This window comes from Equus asinus, chromosome 9, assembly GCF_041296235.1.
Source record: "Equus asinus isolate D_3611 breed Donkey chromosome 9, EquAss-T2T_v2, whole genome shotgun sequence".
Taxonomy (NCBI): Eukaryota; Metazoa; Chordata; class Mammalia; order Perissodactyla; family Equidae; genus Equus; species Equus asinus.
The window spans coordinates 87,444,525-87,467,363 of record NC_091798.1 but is presented as its reverse complement, the minus strand read 5'-3'; the positions used below and the strand labels follow the sequence as shown (position 1 = coordinate 87,467,363).

The 22,839-nt window shown below is 36.6% G+C and overlaps 1 protein-coding gene across 13 annotated transcripts in view; it reads right to left on the bottom strand.

Annotated features, from left to right (window-relative positions):
* The window catches only part of SSBP2 (single stranded DNA binding protein 2), a 290,537-nt gene that overhangs the window by 166,908 nt on the left and 100,790 nt on the right, over positions 1–22,839 (bottom strand). For all 13 annotated transcript variants that reach the window (XM_014857023.3, XM_014857025.3, XM_044777908.2 and 10 more), the window contains exon 4: positions 20,193–20,277. In XM_014857023.3, coding sequence (XP_014712509.1) covers positions 20,193–20,277 — 85 coding nt within the window. The remainder of the gene's footprint in view (positions 1–20,192; positions 20,278–22,839) is intronic.

The window sequence follows — 22,839 nt, the reverse complement described above, 5'->3', positions numbered from 1 at the left end:
CTGGTGGGACCATTATAAGGAGAGAGGGAAAAAACGAAGCAGGCCCAAGGTCTTTCTCTCCAGGCCAGCAATTGTAGGCTAATGATGTTAGCCAATCACAAGTCCCTTAACTTCTTAGTTCAAGGTTTGATGGTGAATCCATTATATCATTTTTACTTTCTTCAGGACCAAAAGGAATAAGTTTCTATTTTTTCCCCTATTCCTCAATAAAAACATCTTTAACAAAAAACAAACAAGCATAATTTTTAGACCAAAAGGGCCCTTGCACAGGGATCTTGAAAATATTACATGTTTTATTGTCTAACTTCCGGGAGAAGTCAGAGAGGTCCTCACAGCAATTTGCTTAGAAACAACAGACACAGTCACAGTCTGTTGATGCTATGGGGAGGGAGAGAGACAGAGAGAAACAGATAGACAGAAATAGATTGCCCTTGGTCAAGTCTGAGGATCTCTGGCTCAAGAGAGGATTTTACCAAGGACAAAAACCTTTGTACGTGCTGCTCTCTGTCTGGAACAACCTTCTTTCAGTTATTTACTCAGCTCATTCCAAAACCCTCTGACAAAATTCAGCTGGACAGCTCTGCTTTTCAACAATCATCAAACACGTGTTGAGGGCCCACTATACTCTGGACACCATGGCAGTGGTAGGTAGTGGGGATACAGAGGGGGCTCCGGCCTCAATTGTTCTGCATTCATGATGCTTAACAAATTCTAATCTCCTCCTCCTCCTGGAAGCCTTCTCTCACCTGTGCAGGCTAGGTTTCAAGTCCACCCCATGAATGTTTCCATAATACGCCGTTTATCTTTCCAGCAGAGCGAGTTTTATTGTAATCATCTGTTGACTTGTTTCCCTTACTAGACAGAAGCTCCTTAAGGGCTAGGACTCTGTTTTATTTCCATCTCTCCAGGATCTAGGCTTGTGTCTGGCAAAGTCAATAAATAGATTTTTAATTAAAAAAGGAACCAAATAAAAGGAGGTTGAGACGGTCTAACTGCCTTTTTAAAAATAAAAGATGTGGATTAGATGCTAGAAATAAGATAAATCACACATAATAATTTTTAGATATTTTTATTTTTATCACAAATAATGCATATCATACACTAAAGTACTACAATGTTAAGGATCCTCACGTATCTGAGTCAGAAAATAAAATTCACACCAACGTTCCATAGTACTTCTGGCATTGTTATACACACGGGAAAAGACTGTAAGGAACCGCTCACTACACGAGAGAAACAGGAAAAAGGGACAGAGAAGCCAGAAATGATTTGGTAATCAAAAATTTAAAAAGGAAAAACACTAAATTCCTCACATATTATTTAGTCTATTTTTCTTACCATAGCAACACAATAGTATGGTAGAATAGATATTACAGAAACGTAGTTCTTTCTTTCAGGAAAGCTTTCCTGAAAACTTTTCATACTTGGTTACCTTAGACTGAATATACTGAACAATAGAGAATAAAAACATCACTACTTAAGGTACATATTTTTTAAATACAAAAGCAAAAGGCATTATACTATTGCCCAATCTATATAATTAGCCACATGCAAAGGAAGTACTTACATCAGTGTTTTAAACCATCTCTAGATAGCAGTGAAAAATAGTAAGCTAAATTAAAGCAGTCTTTATCAATATAATAGTTGTTTATTTTAACAGATAAATTCTGAATTTGAAAAAGTCAACTATTATATATCTCTAAATTGAGGCCTTTGTTGGTAATTTCCATAGACTCAATTTAATAAAATGATCCTGTATGTAACATATATTTATTTTTCAAAGTATATCTACACTTACAATGTGAGCTAATGCCATAACAGAAATCCATCCGGCAGGATTAGGAACAGGGTGGAGAGGCAGGTGTGGCTATGAAAGAGCAACAAGAGGAATCCCTGTGGTTCTAAACCCTGACTAGGGTGGTGGACAGGTGAACTTACACACAACAAAAATCACACAAAACTAGATAGACACACACACAAATGAATACAAGTAAAACTGGGGAAATCTGAATTAGATCTGTGGATTGTATCAAGATGTTAGAATCAAGAGGCTAGAAGACAGCACCTATTACAACTGCATGTGAATCTATAATCATCACAAAATAAAAAGTTAAATCTGGCACAAAACTCAATTTGGCACAATCCACCGCAACACAAGACATCCTCACTCCCTTCCCCACAATCCCCAAAATTACAGCATTAGTTCAAAGTCCAGGATCTAATCACCTAAATCAGGTTGAGATGCAAATGATGTTCTTGGGTACTGTACCTTGAGTACAGTTCCTCTCAGCAGGAAGACCTATGAACTAGAGACAAGTAATCTACCTCCCACACATCCAAAAAACCCTGTTTTCAGCACTAGGATAATCACAATAGATACTCCCATTCAAAAAGAGGTGTTGGGGGGTTGGGGTAGGGGATAGGAGGTATGTAAATGTCACTGGTCCATAATAATTCTGATACCCAGCAGGGCACATGTAACCAGTACCTTGATCAGGGCCCAGGCCGACTCGGGGGGGTGTACTTCTTGGTGTTCTAGTTCTGCCCTCTAGCCTCTCGGTTCCATCTGAGTCACGCTGCCTTTTCCACACACAAAAAAGCTCATGTTTGTAACTAGGAACTTGTCCTAGCCTTTTTCCTACCTACACAGAAGCTCAGGGATCCAAAAGTTTCTTCGTTTTTTTTTTTGTTTCAGTCCTTCTGAGTCCAGGCTGATATAATTCTTTTTAAAACTTTATAGGTTTCTTATGTATCAATTTATAAATCCACTCATTCAGGCAAAAGTCATGCCCACAGATCTCTTTGAAATAATTCTTCTCTACCTTGGGATTTCTGTAAGGCTGCAGTGGGACAAAGCCCTGAAGATTCTTAGAAGCCTTCCTGTTTAACAGAGAGGAACCAGGAGGCATGCCCTTAAGACACTTGCAAGGCTTTCTGTGTGTCTGAAAGAGTCTATGAGGGCCACCTCAAATCTTTCTGAGGTCTTAAAGCAGGTTTTATAGTTACACCTTAGTTTCATTTTTACCTTGAGGTCACATTTTCCTAACTCCGCTCTGGATTTGATCTTTTTTCTGAGGCCCTCTCTTACTTTGAGAACCCTTTGAAGGCTGGAAAAACTGTCTTGGGCCCTTTAGATTGCCTCCAAATTCTGCTTGAAAACAAGAATTCCTTGTTTAGCTCATCTCTCTCCACCCGCATCTCATGAGATACAGCTAAAAGAAACAGTTGACAACAGTTTCGACATTCTGTCTGGAAATCTCATTTGCCAGACCCATGTGTTCATTAAGTACATTTTCTATTTTCCAAGTTACCCTGGGTGTCAGTTTTGCTAAATTTTCTTCCACTAGGTAATAAAGATCTTCTTATTTTCAGCATCAAATAATATTGTCGTCACTTTCTTTCAAGCCCTCACCAAGAGTCTCCACGAACTCCCTCCAGGTTTCATGAAGTCTTCTCCACCTGCCAGGTGGTCCCAGGTACTTTCAGTTTTTGCTACAGCAGCATCCCACTTCCAGACGTTAAATTCTGTTCTGATTATCTATTCTACATAACAAATCACTACAGACTTAGGAGCAGAAAAAGTAACAACCCTTTTATTATGCTCGTGGGTTCTGTAGTTCAGGACTTTGGACAGTGAACAGTGGAAATGGCTGTCTCCTCAGATTCCACAATATCTGGACCTTAGTTGTGAAGACTCAAATAGTTAGGGGCTTCTTCACTACTTGGCTGGTGCCTGGGCTCAGATAACTGGAAGGCTGAGAGACTGTTGATCTTGGGGCTGAACTTCTCACAGGATGGGGACTACGTTTTAAGAGGGAGCACCCTGAGAAGGAACAGCCAGAGAGCAAGCATTCCAAGAGACCAAAGCAAAAGCTGTAAGGCTTCTTCTGACCTAGCCTCAGAAGTCACATAGCGTCACTTCCACCACATTCTACTGATTACACGCACATCATTCAGGTCAGTCTAGATTGAAGGGAAAGGAAATTGAACTCCAGCTCTTGAGGGCAGAGTGGCAAGGTCACACTGCAGAAGAGCATGTGGGATGGGAGATATTGTCATCCCCATCTTTGAAAAATGTAAAAAGCCACAATGAATATGAAACGGTTAATCAGGCTCGAGAGGAAAACAGTTGAGGCTTCAACTAATGACAACTCTACTGAAGTGATAATAATATATACAATAAAAACAATACTAAAGTCATTTCTCAAAACACTTAAAGACTAGAAAATTATGACAATTATTTGTTATTGGGTTCACCTTTTATGATGACAAAAACTATCTGAATCCTTACCATGCTTTTATTAAATTTTATAAAAATAGTTCCATGGCCCCTACTATATTATTCTATAGTTTGAAAAGATATATAATGAGCATATACAAATAAGGCTCTGAATGTCCTTCTGAATCTATAGCTAATATTACCAATTTACACAAAATTTGAACCTGGTAATGGAAATATGTGTATACTATCATTCAAAATAACTGACCACATTGCTCATGAGGAAAAAAACATGTTACATTAAACTCTATACTACTGACATTGCAAGAAGTATAACAGATGAGTAGACTACTTCAAAAAAATGTAATTTCCTACTATTTGCTAAGTCCAGAGAAGACTGCCTATCTACCATAACCATAATTCATCAATAAGATGTCAATTATCTTTTTTTTTTCCTTAAGATTGGCACCTAGGCTAACAACTGTTGGCAATCTTCCTTTTTTTTTTTTCTGCTTTATTTCCCAACCCCCGCCCCCCGCCCGGTACACAGTTGTATATCTTAGTTGTAGGTCCTTCTAGTTGTGGGATGTGGGACGCCGCCTCGACGTGGCCTGATAAGTGCTGCCATGTCCGCGCCCAGGATCCGAACCCTGGGCCGCAGCAGCGGAGGGCGCGAACTTAACCACTCAGCCACGGAGCCGGCCTCCTGGAGGGCAATTATCTTAAAACATGCCAGCCCTGGTGGTCTAGTGGTTAAGATTGGGCGTTTTCACCCTCTGTGGCCTGGATTCATTTCCCCGTCAGGGAACCACCATCTGTCAGTTATACTGTGGTGGCTGCTGTTGCGGGGATGCTGAAAGCTAGGCCACCAGTATTTCAGATCCCACCAGGGTCACCCATGGTGGACAGGTTTCAGCAGAGCTCCCTGACTAACACAGATGAGGAAGAACTTGGCCACCCACTTCTAAAAAACTTGGCTATGAAAACCCTATGGATAGCAGCCCGGGCAGAGTTCCCCTCTGCTGAACACAGGGGCACTAGGAGTCTGAATCAAATGACACTAACAACTAATCTTGAAATACACAATTATTTTATGTATCATTAAAAAGAGGGGAAAATACCACCAAATAATTAGACCATGGCATGAAACTTTCTTATTAATGGATTACAAGATGCATGCCAATTTCAGAAATGTTTAAAAATATATGTATGTTTTAAATGCTTCCTAGAATTTATGAAGTACGGTGCTCATTGATTTAACAGGAAAGATGCTATGTAAAATTTTCAGCATTTCTTCAACTGGTCATGAGTATAAATGTTGTATTGTCTCTACTTGTTTTTGTACAGGGTGTCTATACAGCAAAAAATAAGATTCTTCTTGTAAATCACTTGACTCATAACCTGAGAAGAAATTCTTCAATGTTTAGATCTATTCTTATCACATCATCAGATAAGTCAGGCAGGGCCAGCCCAGTGGTGCAGCAGTTAAGTTTGCAAGTTCTGCTTCGGCAACTCAGGGCTCACCAGTTCGGATCCCAGGTGAGGACCTACGCACGGCTTGTCAAGCCACGCTGTGGCAGGTGTCCCATGTATAAAGTAGAGGAAGATGGGCATGGATGTTTGCTCAGGGCCAATCTTCCTCAGCCCAAAAAAAAGCACAGAAGATTGGTGGCAGATGTTAGATCAAGGCTAAAAAAAAAAAGTCAGCCAAACTGTGGGATGTTTTGTACTGACCATGTAAAGTAATAGAGTAACAGTAGGAAAATCTATGAGTAAAACAGTTTGAATATGAAAAGGGGGGAGGTGCTTTCTAGAATTACTGGAAATGACTAATAGGCAGCAAGTTCCATATAATCCTTTTTCATTCTGAAAATTGTTAGCTGACCCAAGACAAAACTCTTTTCTACCTTTTTTTTTCTGGAAGCAGGGCAAAGGTATTGCACATTAAACTCTATGAGGTAAATGTCTGTCAAAAATAAACATGGTACATCAGCTTACATAGTCTTGCTGTTGTTAATAATAAAGAATATAGTTATTCTTAATAAACAGAATAAGCTCAATTTGGCCACAAGGCTACCATGATTTCAATCCCAGTAAAGTTGCAGCAAAGATATTTAAAAATTAAATGTTTTGATTCATAATACAAAATAAACCTTAACTGCTTTAAAATTTAATTTCAAACAGATAAGCACTAATGATCAGATCTTTTTTTTTATTGAGTTATTGATAGGTTACAATCTTGTGAAATTTCAATTGTACATTAATGTTTGTCAGTCATGTTGTAGGTGCACCACTTCACCCTTTGTGCCCACCCCCCACCCCACCTTTCCCCTGGTATCCACTAAACTGTTCTTGGTCCATAGTTTTAAATTCCTCATATGAGTGGAGTCATACACAGATTATCTTTCTCTCGCTGGCTTATTTCACTTAACATAATTCTCTCAAGGTCCATCCATGTTGTTGCAAATGGAATGATTTTGTTCTGTTTTGCAGCTGAGTAGTATTCCATTGTATATATGTACCACATCTTCTTTAGATCAGATCTTTTTAATGACATCACTGACCGTGTAATATGTTAAAGACATTGTATTTTCTATTGAAAATGAAAATATTATTTGAAAAATCTAATAGCAAGTCCTCCAAGCCTTCAATACGATCAAAAATTACTTTTTTACTTATCTTTTAATATTCTGGACCAGTTTTACCAAAGAGCATTTTCTTCTCCATTTAAAGAGACATGAAGAACTCATGAGATAAGAATTTAAAGTATTTTTAATCTGATCAATGTTCACCTATATATTTAAATTAAAGGATTACATTTTTTTCTGATTAGAATACTAGTTTAATATATAAATTAATCTCTTCAGAACTTTCCTAAATATGAAGGTCTTCTCACTGATTACTACTCTAATTGTTCATTATACTGAACCAAAGCTTTAAAAAATTATTTTATTAAACAGAATTCGTATTTCTTGCTCTTTATTTTAAAATCTGATCCTCAGGATGATTTTTTTCTTAAATCCCTTCTTTTTAAATAAAAACTCACAAAAATAAATACCCTAAACTGAATCACTCTTCACCTTTATGAATTTGCTTTAACTCTGATTCAATTCATTGACGCCCCCACCCCCCAACAGAGAGACGGTTCTTATGATCTTATTCTTTTTTTTTTTTATTTTTTTTTAAGATTTTTTTATTTTTTTTCTTTTTCTCCCCAAAGCCCCCCAGTACATAGTTGTATATTCTCTGTTGTGGGTCCTTCTAGCTGTGGCATGTGGGACGCCGCCTCAGCGTGGCCCGATGAGCAGTGCCATGTCCGCGCCCAGGATTCGAACCAACGAAACACTGGGCCGCCTGCAGCGGAGCGCACGAACTTAACCACTCAGCCACGGGGCCAGCCCCTTATGATCTTATTCTTGATAGCACCGCTATGGTAAAATAAGTATCTACTTACTTATACTTTACTCAAGGGAAAAACATGCACAATTTTTTCTCTACAAATATGTAATGACAAGCTCTATTATTCCTCCTTAAGATTTCTAATTAATTTCCATTATTAGTAAAAATAAATAATAAAAAGGGCTTTACAGAAATGGCAGTTCAACTAAAAAAAAGTTCTAAATTTCTTTTTTTTTAAATCTAAATTAATCAACCTTAGTTCCCTAAGTACCTCCCTTTATTGCTATTTTAGTCTTCTGATATGAGTAAAGTAAGCAACAGCTGCTGTTTGCTCTGGACAGGCATAAATAGACCATGAGAACTATATACACATTTAAATTACAGAAAACTATATATAATTGTCACTTCCTAAACTTCCTAAAATAAGAAAAAAATCTTACTGGCCCTTTTTTATTTCAAAGAAAATTACTGAGATATTTTTCATTTTAATTCAGTCTTGCTATTACTTTAGCTCCATCAAAGTTTAAAAAAAAAGAAGGGAAAACATTGTAAGCTAACAGTCTAAATGAAAAAGCAAATCAGATAGAGCACTGATGGCCAACTTCATATTTTAAATCCATAAGATGGATAATTCACTCAGGTTGGAGTAATTAGGAAAGTCCTCGCTAAAGAGGCAGCCTTTGCCTTGCACCCTGAATTATAGGAAGACTTGCAAAGGCAGAAGCAGGAATATTCTATGAGGAAGCCTACTTTTTCCCACTGGTGGAAACTGTTAAAGTTGATTACTGTTTAATAGAATTTAAATTTGGAAAAGTCGGCTGAGAGTTTACTCAGAGAGTATCTGTAAAAGTGACCTGAGCAGGTAGGTCCCTGAGCACAGGCAGCGATCATTTTTGTTCTGGAAAGAAGCTTCTCTCAGATAATACAGGGAAATGTAGTAGATGATTGAGTGGATGCACACCTTTGACATAGGAAAATACAGGAGCTGGCTAAGAGCAAATGAAGGGAGAATAAATAAAAGGCAGAAAGCTTCCTTCAGTAACGCCTGCCATTAAACTTCATTGGCACTGAAGAAACTAACCCAAATATTCATTAAGAACACAAAAGCCTAGTTTCTCTCAAAGGGAGAATTAGCCTAAAGGCCCAGTAAGTGAACAAGCTGATGGAAAACTAAGCAGTAAAAGACAGCTGAAAAGCCAGGAGGAGAACTTTGAGGGTCGGCTAGGAAAGTGCCCTCCTTATTCACGGTGTCCTCCCAGAAAGCCCACCTAGAAAGTGAGAGGTTTCCAAGGACACCACAAGTTCTAAAGGACCCAGCAGTGGTGCCAGCTCAAACACATCTAGGCTGAACTCGAAGAAGCTCAAGCTCTCATCCAATGGAGACAGGAGTCAGGGGAGAGTGATTCCCAAACAAAAGATTTACAATGCTCCACACACTCCACTCTCCCCACAACCCTTGCAACAAGTCAATATAAAAATAAACAAACAATCAGGAATGTGAATGTGGAGATAGAACAAGATAAGTTCCATTTATATTTCAAACATAAAATTTCGCTGAGATTCCTAATTCTCTGCAAACTTCCCGGTATTTGTTTTATTACCTCCTGTAAGACTCTGCAGTGAATAAAATTAAAATCCTAGGCATAAAGAAAGGAGTAGGTTTTTTGGAAGAAAAAATTGACAAAGGAAAATGGAAAGCAAAGATCAAAGGTTATATCCATGGTCTGGAAAAGGTAAGAAGGGTATATAGGCAGATGACTCGTGATGGAATAGGTCGACAGATTCATGTTACAGCAAGCTCCCAATGTTCTTTCACAAAGATATTCCAGGTGAGAGCAAAAAGGAAGTTAGACTGGTGTACATGGCTGTATGTTAACGAGATTTGCATATGGAAAATATCCCCATAATTTCTAATACACATTACTTTAGGTGTGCTGTTGTAAACAATACAGAAGTCATTTTGTGATATCTAAAGATTTCCATTTCCTTTATGTATTTGGGCTTTTGCCCATAATAAAAATTATAATATGACTTCAGCTCTGAAATATTTTCCTTTATTTTCTCTTTTCATATCTGAGGGCTGACAAAGGAAGGATGATAGTGAGGAAGAGAAGTAAGAAAAGGTGATAAGCTGGTAAGATAATTATCAAAGGAAAACAGGAAGAAGAAATAATAAGGAATTCAATAATGGATCATATAAGAGTACTGCAATGTTCCCTTGGAAGTGGGGGACACTTAGTTTAGAAAGGGCCTGCCTGAAGAATGCACATTCTTTCATCAAATATTAACTGAGTACCAATTAAGTACAAGCCACCAGACTACCAAATGGAACATGATATATTTTTACAGTCTTTACACTGGCTTACCTCCCTAAGGTATGAGAATTTTTACATTGCTCTTTAACGGGCAATTCAATACATGCTTGCTAAAACAAAGCTGCAATGAAAACAGAGGGCTAACATATTGAGATTTCCTCACCTATTAATCTAAGTTTCAAAAACTTCTGGAAGAAACCATGGATCATTTAAGTCTATTTAGTTTTCCTCCTAAATTTGAATCTACTTTCCCCCCAATACAATACATGACTGCTTTCTAAAATGAAGCTGTGGCCTATAAAAATCATTCAGGCATTCACATAGTTAGAGTCTCAAGTTTTGCTGTAAAAAGTATAAACACCTTTTGAATATCCTGGGAACTCAAGATAGTCCATTAACACCAAACAAATTTTATTAGTTGCCCTCGGATAGAGTTCAACTTGGAAGCATTGTGAAATGGTAAACAGATCTGGCAACCTTACTGGGCTACAGAACACACCAGTCACGCTCTCGCAGTCAGTCTAAGTACTTCCTCTCAATGTGTTCTATTTTCCCCTGTCTTAGTGCTAGCCTCTTCTTTCCTGCCACCCCTAAATGTGAGCGTTTTTTCCAAATTTTTATGCCCAGGCCTCAATTCTTATTTTACCCTTATTCCCTCTTTAATTTAATCCACTTTTATAGCTGAACCTACTTTCTCCAGGTTCTTCCTTCCAAATTTCAGATTTCTGCTAATGGTATCTCAAGTCTCAGTTCATCAGTCATGTTAACTACAAATTATTTTTAATTTTTCTCTCTTCCTCAATCCTTAAAACTAGAAAATCTCATCCTTTACATTCTTCATTTTCAATTTCGTCTGCCACCACCAGAATTCAAGGACTTTTCAGCTCATACCAAGACTATTGGGATAGCCTCCTCAAGGTAATTTACTACTTTTTGAATATGCCCGAATAATGACTTTCTCTTGCAGACAGAACAAAAGTTTCATCCCGTAGAGATGAAAACCTATTCAATGAATATTTGGAAAACATGAGTTTTCCTGGCTAAACCTCACTCAGTTTTTTAAACAACGGCATATCCTTTACTTCTTTGGGTACCAAGTCCCTTATCTAGTAAAACAACTAAATTGGACAAAATAAGCAGTTTTCAACCTTTTTTATTTAAAGTTTTTGAATTGTTTTGGATTCTGATGCTGTAAATATACAAAAGCAATTAAAAGAACAAAAGAGAGAGAGTTGCTGAACTCTGAGGGCGCAGAGGGGAGACAGGTGCAGGAATGGCTGCTGTAATACTGCTGGAACACGGTGAAGACTTGGACTACGGCATTTGCGGTGAGATGAGAGAGGAGAAGACATGCGTAAGAAATGTTTAGGCAATGGAATTGACATAAAGGGAATAAAAAGAAGATTCACTGATGGCGTGGGTAACCAGTTAAATGGAAGATTCCATTTAATTAGAAAGAGAAAATAGAAGGAATTGAGAAAGGGTGAGGACTGAGCAGCTTTGGTTAAGACAGAAGGAGGCCAAGGCCTTTCAGGTAGGGTGTTCTCTCCATCCTCACTCCTAGGCACCATTTATGGCTTTTCCACTGTACCCCAAAGGTCCAGGGAAATCAGCATGAAACCACTGAAAAGGATGATTTCATAGTTACCTTACAGTTTTAACATTCTACCATCTGTTAGCTAAGCATTGATCCTGTGTTTGATTTTTCTACTCTGGTCAAATAGTTCTGATTACTATTCCTTAAACACACCTAACCTTGTATCAATATTAGCCAGTTTCTCTGATATGCCTTCTCCCACACATCTCTTCTTATCCAAACCCTAGTCATCATTCAAAGGCCAGTGCACAGCCACAGTGTCTAGACTCATACAGTATAGCAGTTATTATCTACCTTACACTCATAGCAATTAACTCTGGATGTACAGCTCACATAGCTCTCCAAGCAGATTAGGAATCCCTAGAGGGAGAAATATTTATAAGCCTTTGCCCCTCCCGCAGCCTCATTCCAAGCAACTTGTACATAAATGGGTTCTCAAAAGAGAGTTAATAAAGACATGATAAAAGAATGATCCTATGTCTACCAAAACCATTTCCCTCAGCCATAATCCTGCAGAGAAGTAAACTGTTAGCAGTTGTACCCTTTTCTTCTTTAAAAATCTAGATATTTTAACACAACATATCACAAACATTTTAAAGTTAAGTTTGACTTTGATAAGAAAAATCTTAAATCTGCCTTAAAAATATCTGTACCTTCTTTTTCAAGAGATTCTGAGACTTTCCCGCTAGAGTTCAAAGATTCAAATGTTAGCACCTGAGCTTTGGGAACTCCTATCTATCTACTGTGGCTGGCTGCAAATAATTCCTAGTATTATAATAGTAGTTTGTGGTTTTAAACCCAAGAGACAGGGGAAAGTATCAGGCCAAATATATGTGGAAAAAAACCAAAGTTAAACTCAATTAAATTAATACTCAATTATACTCAAAATAAATTTCTAGACATTTCATGAAGCCTGAAAACAGATAACCCATTCTTATTAGTACAAAAGAGAGTGTCACATCATTACAGCTCAATCCATTATTTCTTGGATGAGTAAATATTATTTAAACTCCTAGCATACAGTCTGTCAAGACACAGTACTTAAAACTGTGAGGCACTTATTTATTTTAAAAAGAGATATGAACCCCTAACCTCACTACCAATGCCCACCAAACCCAAAAAACACAACAGTAAGTGAAAACTGTGGATTGGGGTAAGTGGAACATGAGTTTTGCCAATACTCTTCATTTCTTTCCTTCAAACCAAAGGGAAAAGGAATAAAAACAAGACAGACTTTCACTTTTCTAAGCTGTCCAAAATCCAATCATTTTAAATGAAGTTGTACAATATGTAAAAAGTAAACAAAGTGGCCATAGAAATATGACTCTACAAATCTAAGCTATTTAGATGTACCTCACTTTTCCTTTTAACAATCTCCAAAATAACTTATTGTATATGGCTCTTAAATTTATGAATTTCGTACCTCTAATAGTAAGTTAGAAATGCATGCTATTTTTTAAAGAGTATCACGTTTCTGTCAGTTTTTTATGTTTACATGCTATTGGCAACACAGTCGCAAGTAGTGCAACATCAGCATCAAAAATAGTAAAGAATAAAAATCTTTCTGTACTCATCTTTGCACATTCACCAGAAATTAGACTGTAATAGAAGTGGATATATCAGTGGGAGAAAAGGGCTGAAGTTCCTTTAAAATACATACTTTGAAAAGACATTATTTTTCACAATGAAACAAACTGTAACTACAGTCATCCCTGTTCTGTTCCTTTCTCTCTTTTCCATACTAGTTTCTTCATTTAATCTTCATGGATTTCATAACGTCTACATACGGCAGTAAGTTATGCTGCACAAGATTTTTAAGTAAAGTAGATTTCTTCCACAACGCTTTACAGTCTCCTTGACTGTCTCCCTTATTCATGTTTCCCATCGAATGACTGAAATAACATATTGCCCTATAGGAAATCTTGGGATCAAAAGAAATAGGAAAAATAGCGGATACAGTTATTAGCAGTACTTAGACACCACCCAAAGGCAATCCCAGGCCCAATAACAAGCTGGGAATAGACGACACAAACACAGCACAGGTAAAGAGGTGAACGTACTTCTTCAAATCAACACAGCTTGCACAAAAACAAGACGAAGTAGATAAACAACTTATGCTAGAAAGAACATAAGGTGGATTATAAGGTTTAAATGTGGCAAAAGAAATTAAACTAGACTCCACAGGAAATGAAGGCAAGGGTTGAAATAATGTAACAGATAAGAACAAGGCAAAAAATAAATCTCATTATGTCTCTACCTGGTGAGGCGAACAATGACCTATACATATTGACTGATGTGTGAGCACCGTGCAGTTGACTGACTCCTAGTGATCCTGTGTACTGCAGAGGGGAACCTGCCCGGGCTTTTTGCTCCATCCTCTCACCTTCCGGTGCTACATTAGACAATGTTCTGCTGCTATTCATAGGGTTTTCATGGCCAATTTTTTGGGGAAGTGAGTGGCCAGGTCCTTCTCCATAGTCTCGGTCTGGAAGCTCCACTAAAACCTGTCCAGCATAGGTGATGCTGCTGGTATCTGAAATCCCGGTGGCCTAGCTTTCAGCATCACAGTAACATGCAGCCACCACAGTACGACAACCGACAGATGGGTGGTGTGGTCCCTGACCAGGAAACAAACCAAGACATGGCAGCGAGAGTGCCAAATCCTAACCACTAGCCCACCAGGTCTGGCTCTGTTAATTGTTAAACATTAATATACACATACCTACGACCGTTTTTTTTTTCCTAATTACTAAACATCTTATCTTTTTATCATTATTTTATCATCTTAATGGATTTTAAGTGTAACTTTACTGTTCCTGACCTATTGAGAACTCTAGTTTACATGGACTGGTTACGAGAATTATGCTCCAATGTGATACTATTCACTCATTTGAGCCTTAGCTAATTATGCCTACTATATGTCAAAATCTAAATACACATCTGGTGTTATGTGTAGCTACCCTTCCACAGTCTTACATATCTCTCTCCATATTCTTATATATCTATAAATTTTAACTGATCCAGCAATATAACGCTATACTGTATCTCTACCTGTATTTTACTGTTTGATATTTCAAACTTCTGGAGGAAAGGCCTCTTGCTAGACGGCAGGCCCATGAGGACAGGACCGTGTCTGTCCCAGTCAGGGCTACACGCTCTGGTGCCCCGCCCCCCAGGACACAAAGCCTCTGGCACCTGCTTTGATTCCCTCGGTCGGGCTTACAAGTGCTGTCTTCACCAAATTTATTTTGAAATACAGTGAATAAAAGTAGTATGGATGACCTTCCTGCAACTGCATATTCAGTTATATTAAAATAAGAAATGACAAATCATTATCAAATAACATTTTATTTAATTATTCATTTATATAAACACCAAATGTGATCTGAACACCTCATGTCAGGCACCATGCCAGGCACAGGGAATGAAAAAGATAAGACCAAGCGTAATCCCTGAGGAAGCCCACCAATTATTAGAGAAAACATCTCACTACAAAAATCTAAGGTACGGGGACACTAAGGGGATACACAGAGCATGCTACAGGATCACAGCCAAGAACGCACCTCACTCTGCGGTAGTCTTTACAGAAGTATTTTCTAAATAACACATGATTATGTGTAAAAAATCTTCATGAAGTATGAAAATATTCTTCTCCTAGTATTTTATTTACATAAAATCACGTTTATATATCATTTTTAAAAAGTATCCCATCACTACACACCTGTAACATAATGCTTTCTAGAGGTTATAAACACTCTCTTAAGCAAGAACACAAAAATCAGCTGCAACAATTACGACTCACACCTGTCACTTTAGCTGAACGTTTGAAGGATTTGAAATATTTCCAGTTTCCCAACTGACAAACTAGTGCCTTCTGCTAATATTTATTGAATATCTATTATTTGACAGACCCTGAGGAAGAACAAATCTAATTCTCTGCTCTCAAAGAGCTCACTGTAATAATGTGATTTCATTACCATCACACTAAAGCAATAATTTCACTCTATCTTTGCTTTAGGACAATTAAAGAATCTTCCATTCATAGCAGAGAACCAAAATTGTAACTATTGTATATGCTTTTCATTAAAAGTTTAGCAGTATATTTTGATACTTCTCCTAAGTATTTTGGAAATGAATGAAATCAGAAATAAACTGTTGAAACAACTCTATGTTAAGCTGTAGGAGGAAAAAAATATCTAGTAAACATTAACTCACTCCACATCAAAACAATGCCTGTGATTTCAGAGTAAAATAAACACACACTAATGGGGAGAAAATAAAAGCTAGTCCATTAAACTTTACAACTTAGTAGATATTAACCAATTGAAATGATGCTTTACTTTTTTTTTTTTTTTTGATGAGAAAGATTGGCCCTGAGCTAACATCTGTTGCTAATCCTCCTCTTTTTGCTTAAGGAAGATTGCCAACATTCTGGCCAATCTTCCTCCACTTTATATGTGGGATGTCGCCTTAGCAGGGCTTGATGAGCGGTGTGTAGGTCAGCACCCAGGATCCGAACCCACAAACCCCGGGCCACCAAAGTGGAACACATGAACCCAACCACTATGGCACTGGGTTGGCTCTGATGGTTTACTTTTTAGTGATAATATTATAACATATAATAATAATTTTGCAGCTCAGATGAACCTGATTTCCACGCAGGATAAAAATAACAAGGTCAAGCCAGATATCTCCCAGCCACATGGCAAAATAATTGTTATACAGTAAAATCTCTATATTCTCTTACAAGGCAAATTCCTAAATATTAAATTTTCCTCCAACATTTCTGATCTTATTCTCCACTCCCCTCTAGAAAATCAACAGGTTAGTATCTGTCACAGCAGAGAGGAAACCCATACAGGCTTGTCTGGAGATCATTGCTGCACTGTCTGCCATCAGTTCTCAAGGATGAGCCACAGCAAAGCCTAGAAACACATTAGAAACTGCTGTGCATATTCTCTTTCTAATGTCAATTACCTCAACTGTGTTTTAAAGTCTTGTTATTTTAAAATAAAAAAACAGAGAAAACCACACAAAATCAATTTATGCCACGATGATATTTTATAAAGCAAACACCTGATTGTTATAAAGTAACTACCACCATGGTCAGGGAAAAGAAAACTTTGCCAATCATCTCAGAAGCCCCTTCCATGAGCCCAACCCAATCAGAACCTCTTCCCATCTCTGACTTGTAATCATTTCCTTGTGCTCTTTACAGCTTTGTCATCCAAAAGCACATCCCTCAACACTATTAACCATTGATTTCTAAATAAATGACAATTTTACATTTAGCATTGCATACAGATGCTAAATATTTAAGTTAATATATTTTAAAATATAAATGCAAGAAGACCAAAGTTCTACTCATCTTAAACGTTCTTTTTTTTTCTCAAAGTAAGTATGGACATGGTGATTTTTTTGAAGAAAAGGTTATTAATTAACACTGCATAATCATTTGGCAAATAAAACAATAAAGTGACAAAAGCCCATATTCTAAAGAGGCAATGGTCAGAAAACAAGCCAAAAAAATTTTAAAAACTGAAAGCCAAAAATATTTCTGGAATAGTAATTATCCAAAAAAAAAGTTATTGAAAATTATAGAATGGTTCAAAATTACATCTGTTCAGCTTATAGATCTCTCTTTTAATATGTGTACATACAAAAAAACCCAATGTCTTTCATGAGAAATGCAAAATGCCTATGCATGTAACATGGTGTTATGAAAACACATGACCACCTCAAATTTAAATTTTATTTTGCTTAGTATTTTATTTTCTAATTTCAGAGGAGAGACTGGAACTCACTGAAAGGTGAAATTTAATCTGCTTTAGAATTAACTTTCCTGAATATAAAATTAATATTAAGCATAGATATCTGGAAAATACAAGAATATATGGAGGCAAAAATAAAAATTATATATATTCCCAATATCAAAAGATAATCACTTTTAACATCTTAGTCTATTTTTTAATTAAAAGAATTATTCATTATTTACCTCATTCTGCCTCCACTATTTCCTCAAGAAATGTAATTTATCTTTCACTAGCCATTCAATTTTAGAGACAAGCAGAGTATAAAATAACAAAGACCTCTTTTTAAACATATCAGAATTTATACTTACAAATGCATATTTTTTTGCTCTAAAGATGCAGCTAATTAAGAAAATATTTTTCAGAATACTTCTCTGAGAACGTCCTTGAAATTAGGCATACGTATTAATTACTATTTTAGAAATGCTTCCCAACGTACTGTAATACAGAAATATAGCATTCTAGAATTTTACCAAAATCTTATTGTTTGTTCCTGTTTCCCATTTTTCTTCCCTGAGTCTTTCAAACTTCTATATCTGCACATTAAACATGAATTATGTTTATCATTTTCAGAAATTGTGTACTCTTAAGAATTCAGGAAATCCTACTCATGAAAATTACCATAAAAGTGTGCTACGGAAAACATATGTATTTCTAAAAATCCAATTGTAATATAAAATTACGTAAGTCAAACTCTATCTTTTCACCAACTTCCATTTAAAAGAGAATTTTGAAGATGTATTACCACTGAAAATAAATTGACTTGAAGGTATAACAAAAACACCATGTAAAAATAAATTGAATCTCTTAAAACTAATATTTAAGATAAAATTATGAAACATCTGATAAAACATGTGCGAATATTCAAAATGAATTATAAAGCCCAAATACTAAATTTTTTCTAAACTACATTTCTTAGAACCAAAGTACATGGTAAGGGGTTATTCCTCCTTTAAAATCTAGTCTAATTTCACTCCTATCTTTGGTCAGCACTCATTTTTAAAAACTTTGAAATATATAAGTGGGTTTCTAAAGCTAATAGTGTGAATACTCTCTGAAATATTGAAAGTGCCTTAGGAATGCAAAATGATGATGATGATGATGGTGATAATGATGATGATGATGATGTGATGATGATGACGACAGTGGCTATGACAACAATGATGATGATTTACCCAATGCTTCTAAGAAAGAGCTGCTAAATTTGTTCAGTATTCCCTATAAGATCTCCATAGTGAACAATAGGGTGCATCTTTCTATACAATGGAATGTTGAAAAAGTATTATATAATTAGTTTCCTAATGTAGATCCACAAATATTACACGTCCTTTAAAGTAGAACACTAGTACTACCTAATGCCACCTAGTTGTCAAAATTAGTGGGTACTTTTAAAAACTTCCCACGTCTGGCAGGCCAAATCTAGACATGCCTTTCTTGGTGTAAGAGAGAGATGAGACGGGGCATCCCGCTCTAGCAGATTCCTTATGCTCTTCATGGCTGTGTCTCTGCTTTAACTTCTGCCATGACCCAAGAGTGAAAAAAGAAAACAAGACTGGTCAGATAAATACTGTGTCCTGGGTCCCGCCTTATCTCCACTTTTCCTTTATGCGGAGTAGCATCCCTTTCACTCACCTTGCCCCCAAGAGCTATTGTTTAGTACACAGCGAGCTTAATGAGTACAATCAATATCAGAGGAGGGAGTCAAGAGCAGGCACAGTTTAATCAGTTTGGCACACGTTTCAAGTATCACACAGTCCCTGCAGATGCCAAGATGTTCACGTCTCTTAAGTCTGCATACTCTTCCGTGTGCTATTTTGGGGTTATAATTCTTGTGGATATTTCCACTTTTCAGTCTAAGGCTGAAGTATGTCCTTTGAAAGAACAAGGTCTTTTTCTCTGCTGAACCCTGGCTCTGGTTTTTGAGGCTCTTTACACAGAATGATGCCTGCCTTCTACCAACTAAACAAGTCCCCCTCTGGTTAACTTTCAGGTACTTCCTATCAGATATTTCCTCAGGCTCCAGCTCCAATTCTACTTCTTCCAAACAAAGGAAACTCAGTCTGTCCTTCCTGCATGGTCAGTTCTGCAAACACAGCATTTTCCCAGCCCCTTCACAATACCGTCTCTTCATTCTTAAATGCAATTTTTCCTTAATGAGAATCTTCCTTGTCTCCCTCCCCATTTTTTTTTTTTACAGTTCTATTTCCTGATACCATCAACTCTCTAAAATCAAATTTACAGTTCTTCTAAAAAAAAATTCAAAATTCAATATACCTTACCTAGTCAAGACAGCTCACTGCCCTTAAGAATGTTTTTTAAAAGTTCACATTTTCATCTTTGCACAGAATCTTTCTGCTCTCTTACCTTGTATTTCCCTTAATTCACAATAAATTTTACTTGTGGAACTGAATTCAGTGAAGGGGATATTTAGCCTTATGATACATAACTAGAAGTTGCCAAAAGAGAAGAACACAAGAATTCTATATATTTTTAAAATCTTATCTGCAGAAGAGGAGCTTATCATTTACAGAATTCTTATGATGACTCTTTTTGTGGAATAATTACTAATTAACTTTTATAAATCTGAAATTTCAGAAATCAGGCATGCTTAAAGATAAGAAATACCTTTAACAGCTTGGAGTTAGGACTACTCTCTTATCTTAAGCTTCTTCAACAAGACTCAAACACCCATTTGTATTTCACTTTTAAAGTTATGAGCCTAATTTTCAAGAAAAAAAGAACAATTTCTTAAGTACCAAAGGAAAAGAATAGATAGTCCAACGCATTTTTTAAGAACAGTGGTTAACAAGAAAACTGACAACACGTCTTAGTGAAATTCCATGTTAACTTACATAATCATGGAAGGCTTTTGCTTCACTTGAATGTTCACATGTTTCCCGTCTTTCTGGAGCTGCACAGTAGAGATCCCAAAATACACTAAAAAAGCAATTATGGTAACATTAAGAAAATCACATAATGCCAAATGAGAGATCACAATTCCAAAAATAGAAGACATATATTATTCTTTATACAAAATGTGTTTTCATCTTCAGGACAAATATTTTTTGAAAGATTTAAATTTATTAAGCAAGGCTCTTCATGCGATAATAAGGTATAACCTAGCCTTTGTTCAGAAATAATAAGTTTTTTTAAAGGATAAAATAATTTAAAAAAATTTAAGCTCTAATTCTTAATTGTCTGTTTACATGACTTAAACACACATCATTGAAATAATTATAGTTTTCACAACTTTCATATGAAAAATAAAAACAGTAAAAAAAGGAATTCTAATTTAATCATTAAATGGTTCATTAATTTTTTCAAGATAATTTTGTTGTCCAATTCCCAGGTCAACACTCTGACCATTAAATCACGTTGGTCTCAAACAAATATATTTTCTTAAAGTATCCTCTTGCAATTTCCCTTGCAATTACCAAAATAGGTTAGTAATTTTCAAAATTAAAAAAATCCATGCTAATTCTCTATTTTTTCCTCCTACTCAAGAACAATGGAAAAAGAAAGAACCAGTTGGGAAAAAATAATTATACTGCTTACAAAACATACGGCTCTGGTCACCCTTCCATTTATAAAATTTGACAATGAGCACGAGCAGGGGATTCAAAATCAGGAAAGCAAATGCACAAAATATTGGTGATAAACGAAGGCAATTATACTGACCAACAGGAATATTTTTCATCACACATTTCCCACTCTATAGAAGTGGGCAGGAGGCTAAGCCAAATGGTTAAGAGCACAGGTTTCAGAATGGGACACAGCTGAGACAGAAGGCAGCCCTGCTAATTAGTAGCTCAAGTTGCTTAAACAGATGAGAAACACAATTTCCTTCTCTATAAAATGGAGTTGTTGAAAAAATTAAATTATGTAAACACAGTGTTTGACATTTACTAAGCATATTATTAATCATATCATCAACAGTAGGGGCCAGCTCTGTGGCCTAGTGGTTAAGTTCAGCGCACTCCACTTTGGCGGCCTGGGTTTGGTTTCCAGGTGTGGACCTAAACCACTCGTCGGTGGCCACATTGTAGCAGTGACCCACATACAGAATAGAGGAGGACTACATCAAACTAAAAAGCTTCTGCACAGCAAAGGAAACCATCAACAAAATGAAAAGACAACCTAACAATTGGGAGAAAATATTTGCAAACCATGTATCTGATAAGGGGTTAATATCCAAAATATACAAAGAACTCATACAACTCAACAACAAAAAAACCAACAAGCCAATTAAAAAATGGTCAAAAGATCTGAACAGAGATTTCTCCAAAGAAGATATACGGATGGCAAACAGGCATACGAAAAGATGCTCAGCATCATTAGCTATCAGGGAAATGCAAAACAAAACTACGAGATATCACCTAACTCCGGTCAGAATGGCTATTATTAACAAGACAGGAAACAAGTGTTGGAGAGGATGTGGAGAGAAGGGAACCCTTGTACACTGCTAGTGGGAGTGCAAACTGGTGCAGCCACTATGGAAAGCAGTATGGAGATTCCTCGAAAAGTTAAGAATAGATCTACCACATGATCCAGCTATTCCACTGCTGGGTATTTATCCAAGGAACTTGAAAACATAAATGCATCAAGATACATGCACCCCTATGTTCACTGCAGCATTATTCACAATAGCCAAGACTTGGAAGCAACCTAGGTGCCCATCAAGCAAGGAATGGATAAAGAAGATATGGTATACATACATAATGGAATACTACTCAGCCATAAGAAATGATGAAATCCAGCCATTTGTGACAACATGGATGGACCTTGAGGGTATTATGTTAAGTTAAATAAGTTAGAGGGAGAAAGTCAAATCCTGTATGATCTCACTCATAAGTAGAAGGTAAAAACAATGACAAATAAACACATAACAAGAGATTGGATTGGTGGTTACCATAGGGGAAGGGGGGAGGAGGGAGGGCCAAAGGGTGATTAGGCTCACATGTGTGGTGATGGACTATAATTAGTTTTTGGGTAGTGAACTTGATGCAATCTATACAGAATTCAAAATATATTATGATGTAGATCTGAAAGCTATATAATGTTATAACCCAATGTTACTGCAACAACAACAAAAATAGAGGAAGATTGGCACAGATGTTAGCTCAGGCCAAATCTTCCTCAGCAAAAAATATATATATATATACATATATATATAAAATTAACACTATAATTAGGTTGCATTAAAGTTTAAATTGCATACATATAGTTAAAGCAGGTCATTGTGCTGAGAGCACAGTTTACAATGATAAAATAAAACTTGGTAAATTGAACATGGTCTCTTCATTTTGCCCTGAAGTCTCATTTAGTCTAGATCCCTCTCTCTTCAGCTAGCAGAAAACATTCTGTAGGCCTTATAACACAATTAATTCAGTAAAATAGGATTACCTTCAAAGATGAAAAATGTGAAAGACTGAGTCTTGGCATTTATTTCCTTTTAAATTTCTACAATAAGAAAGATACACAAAGAAAACAATACAGACC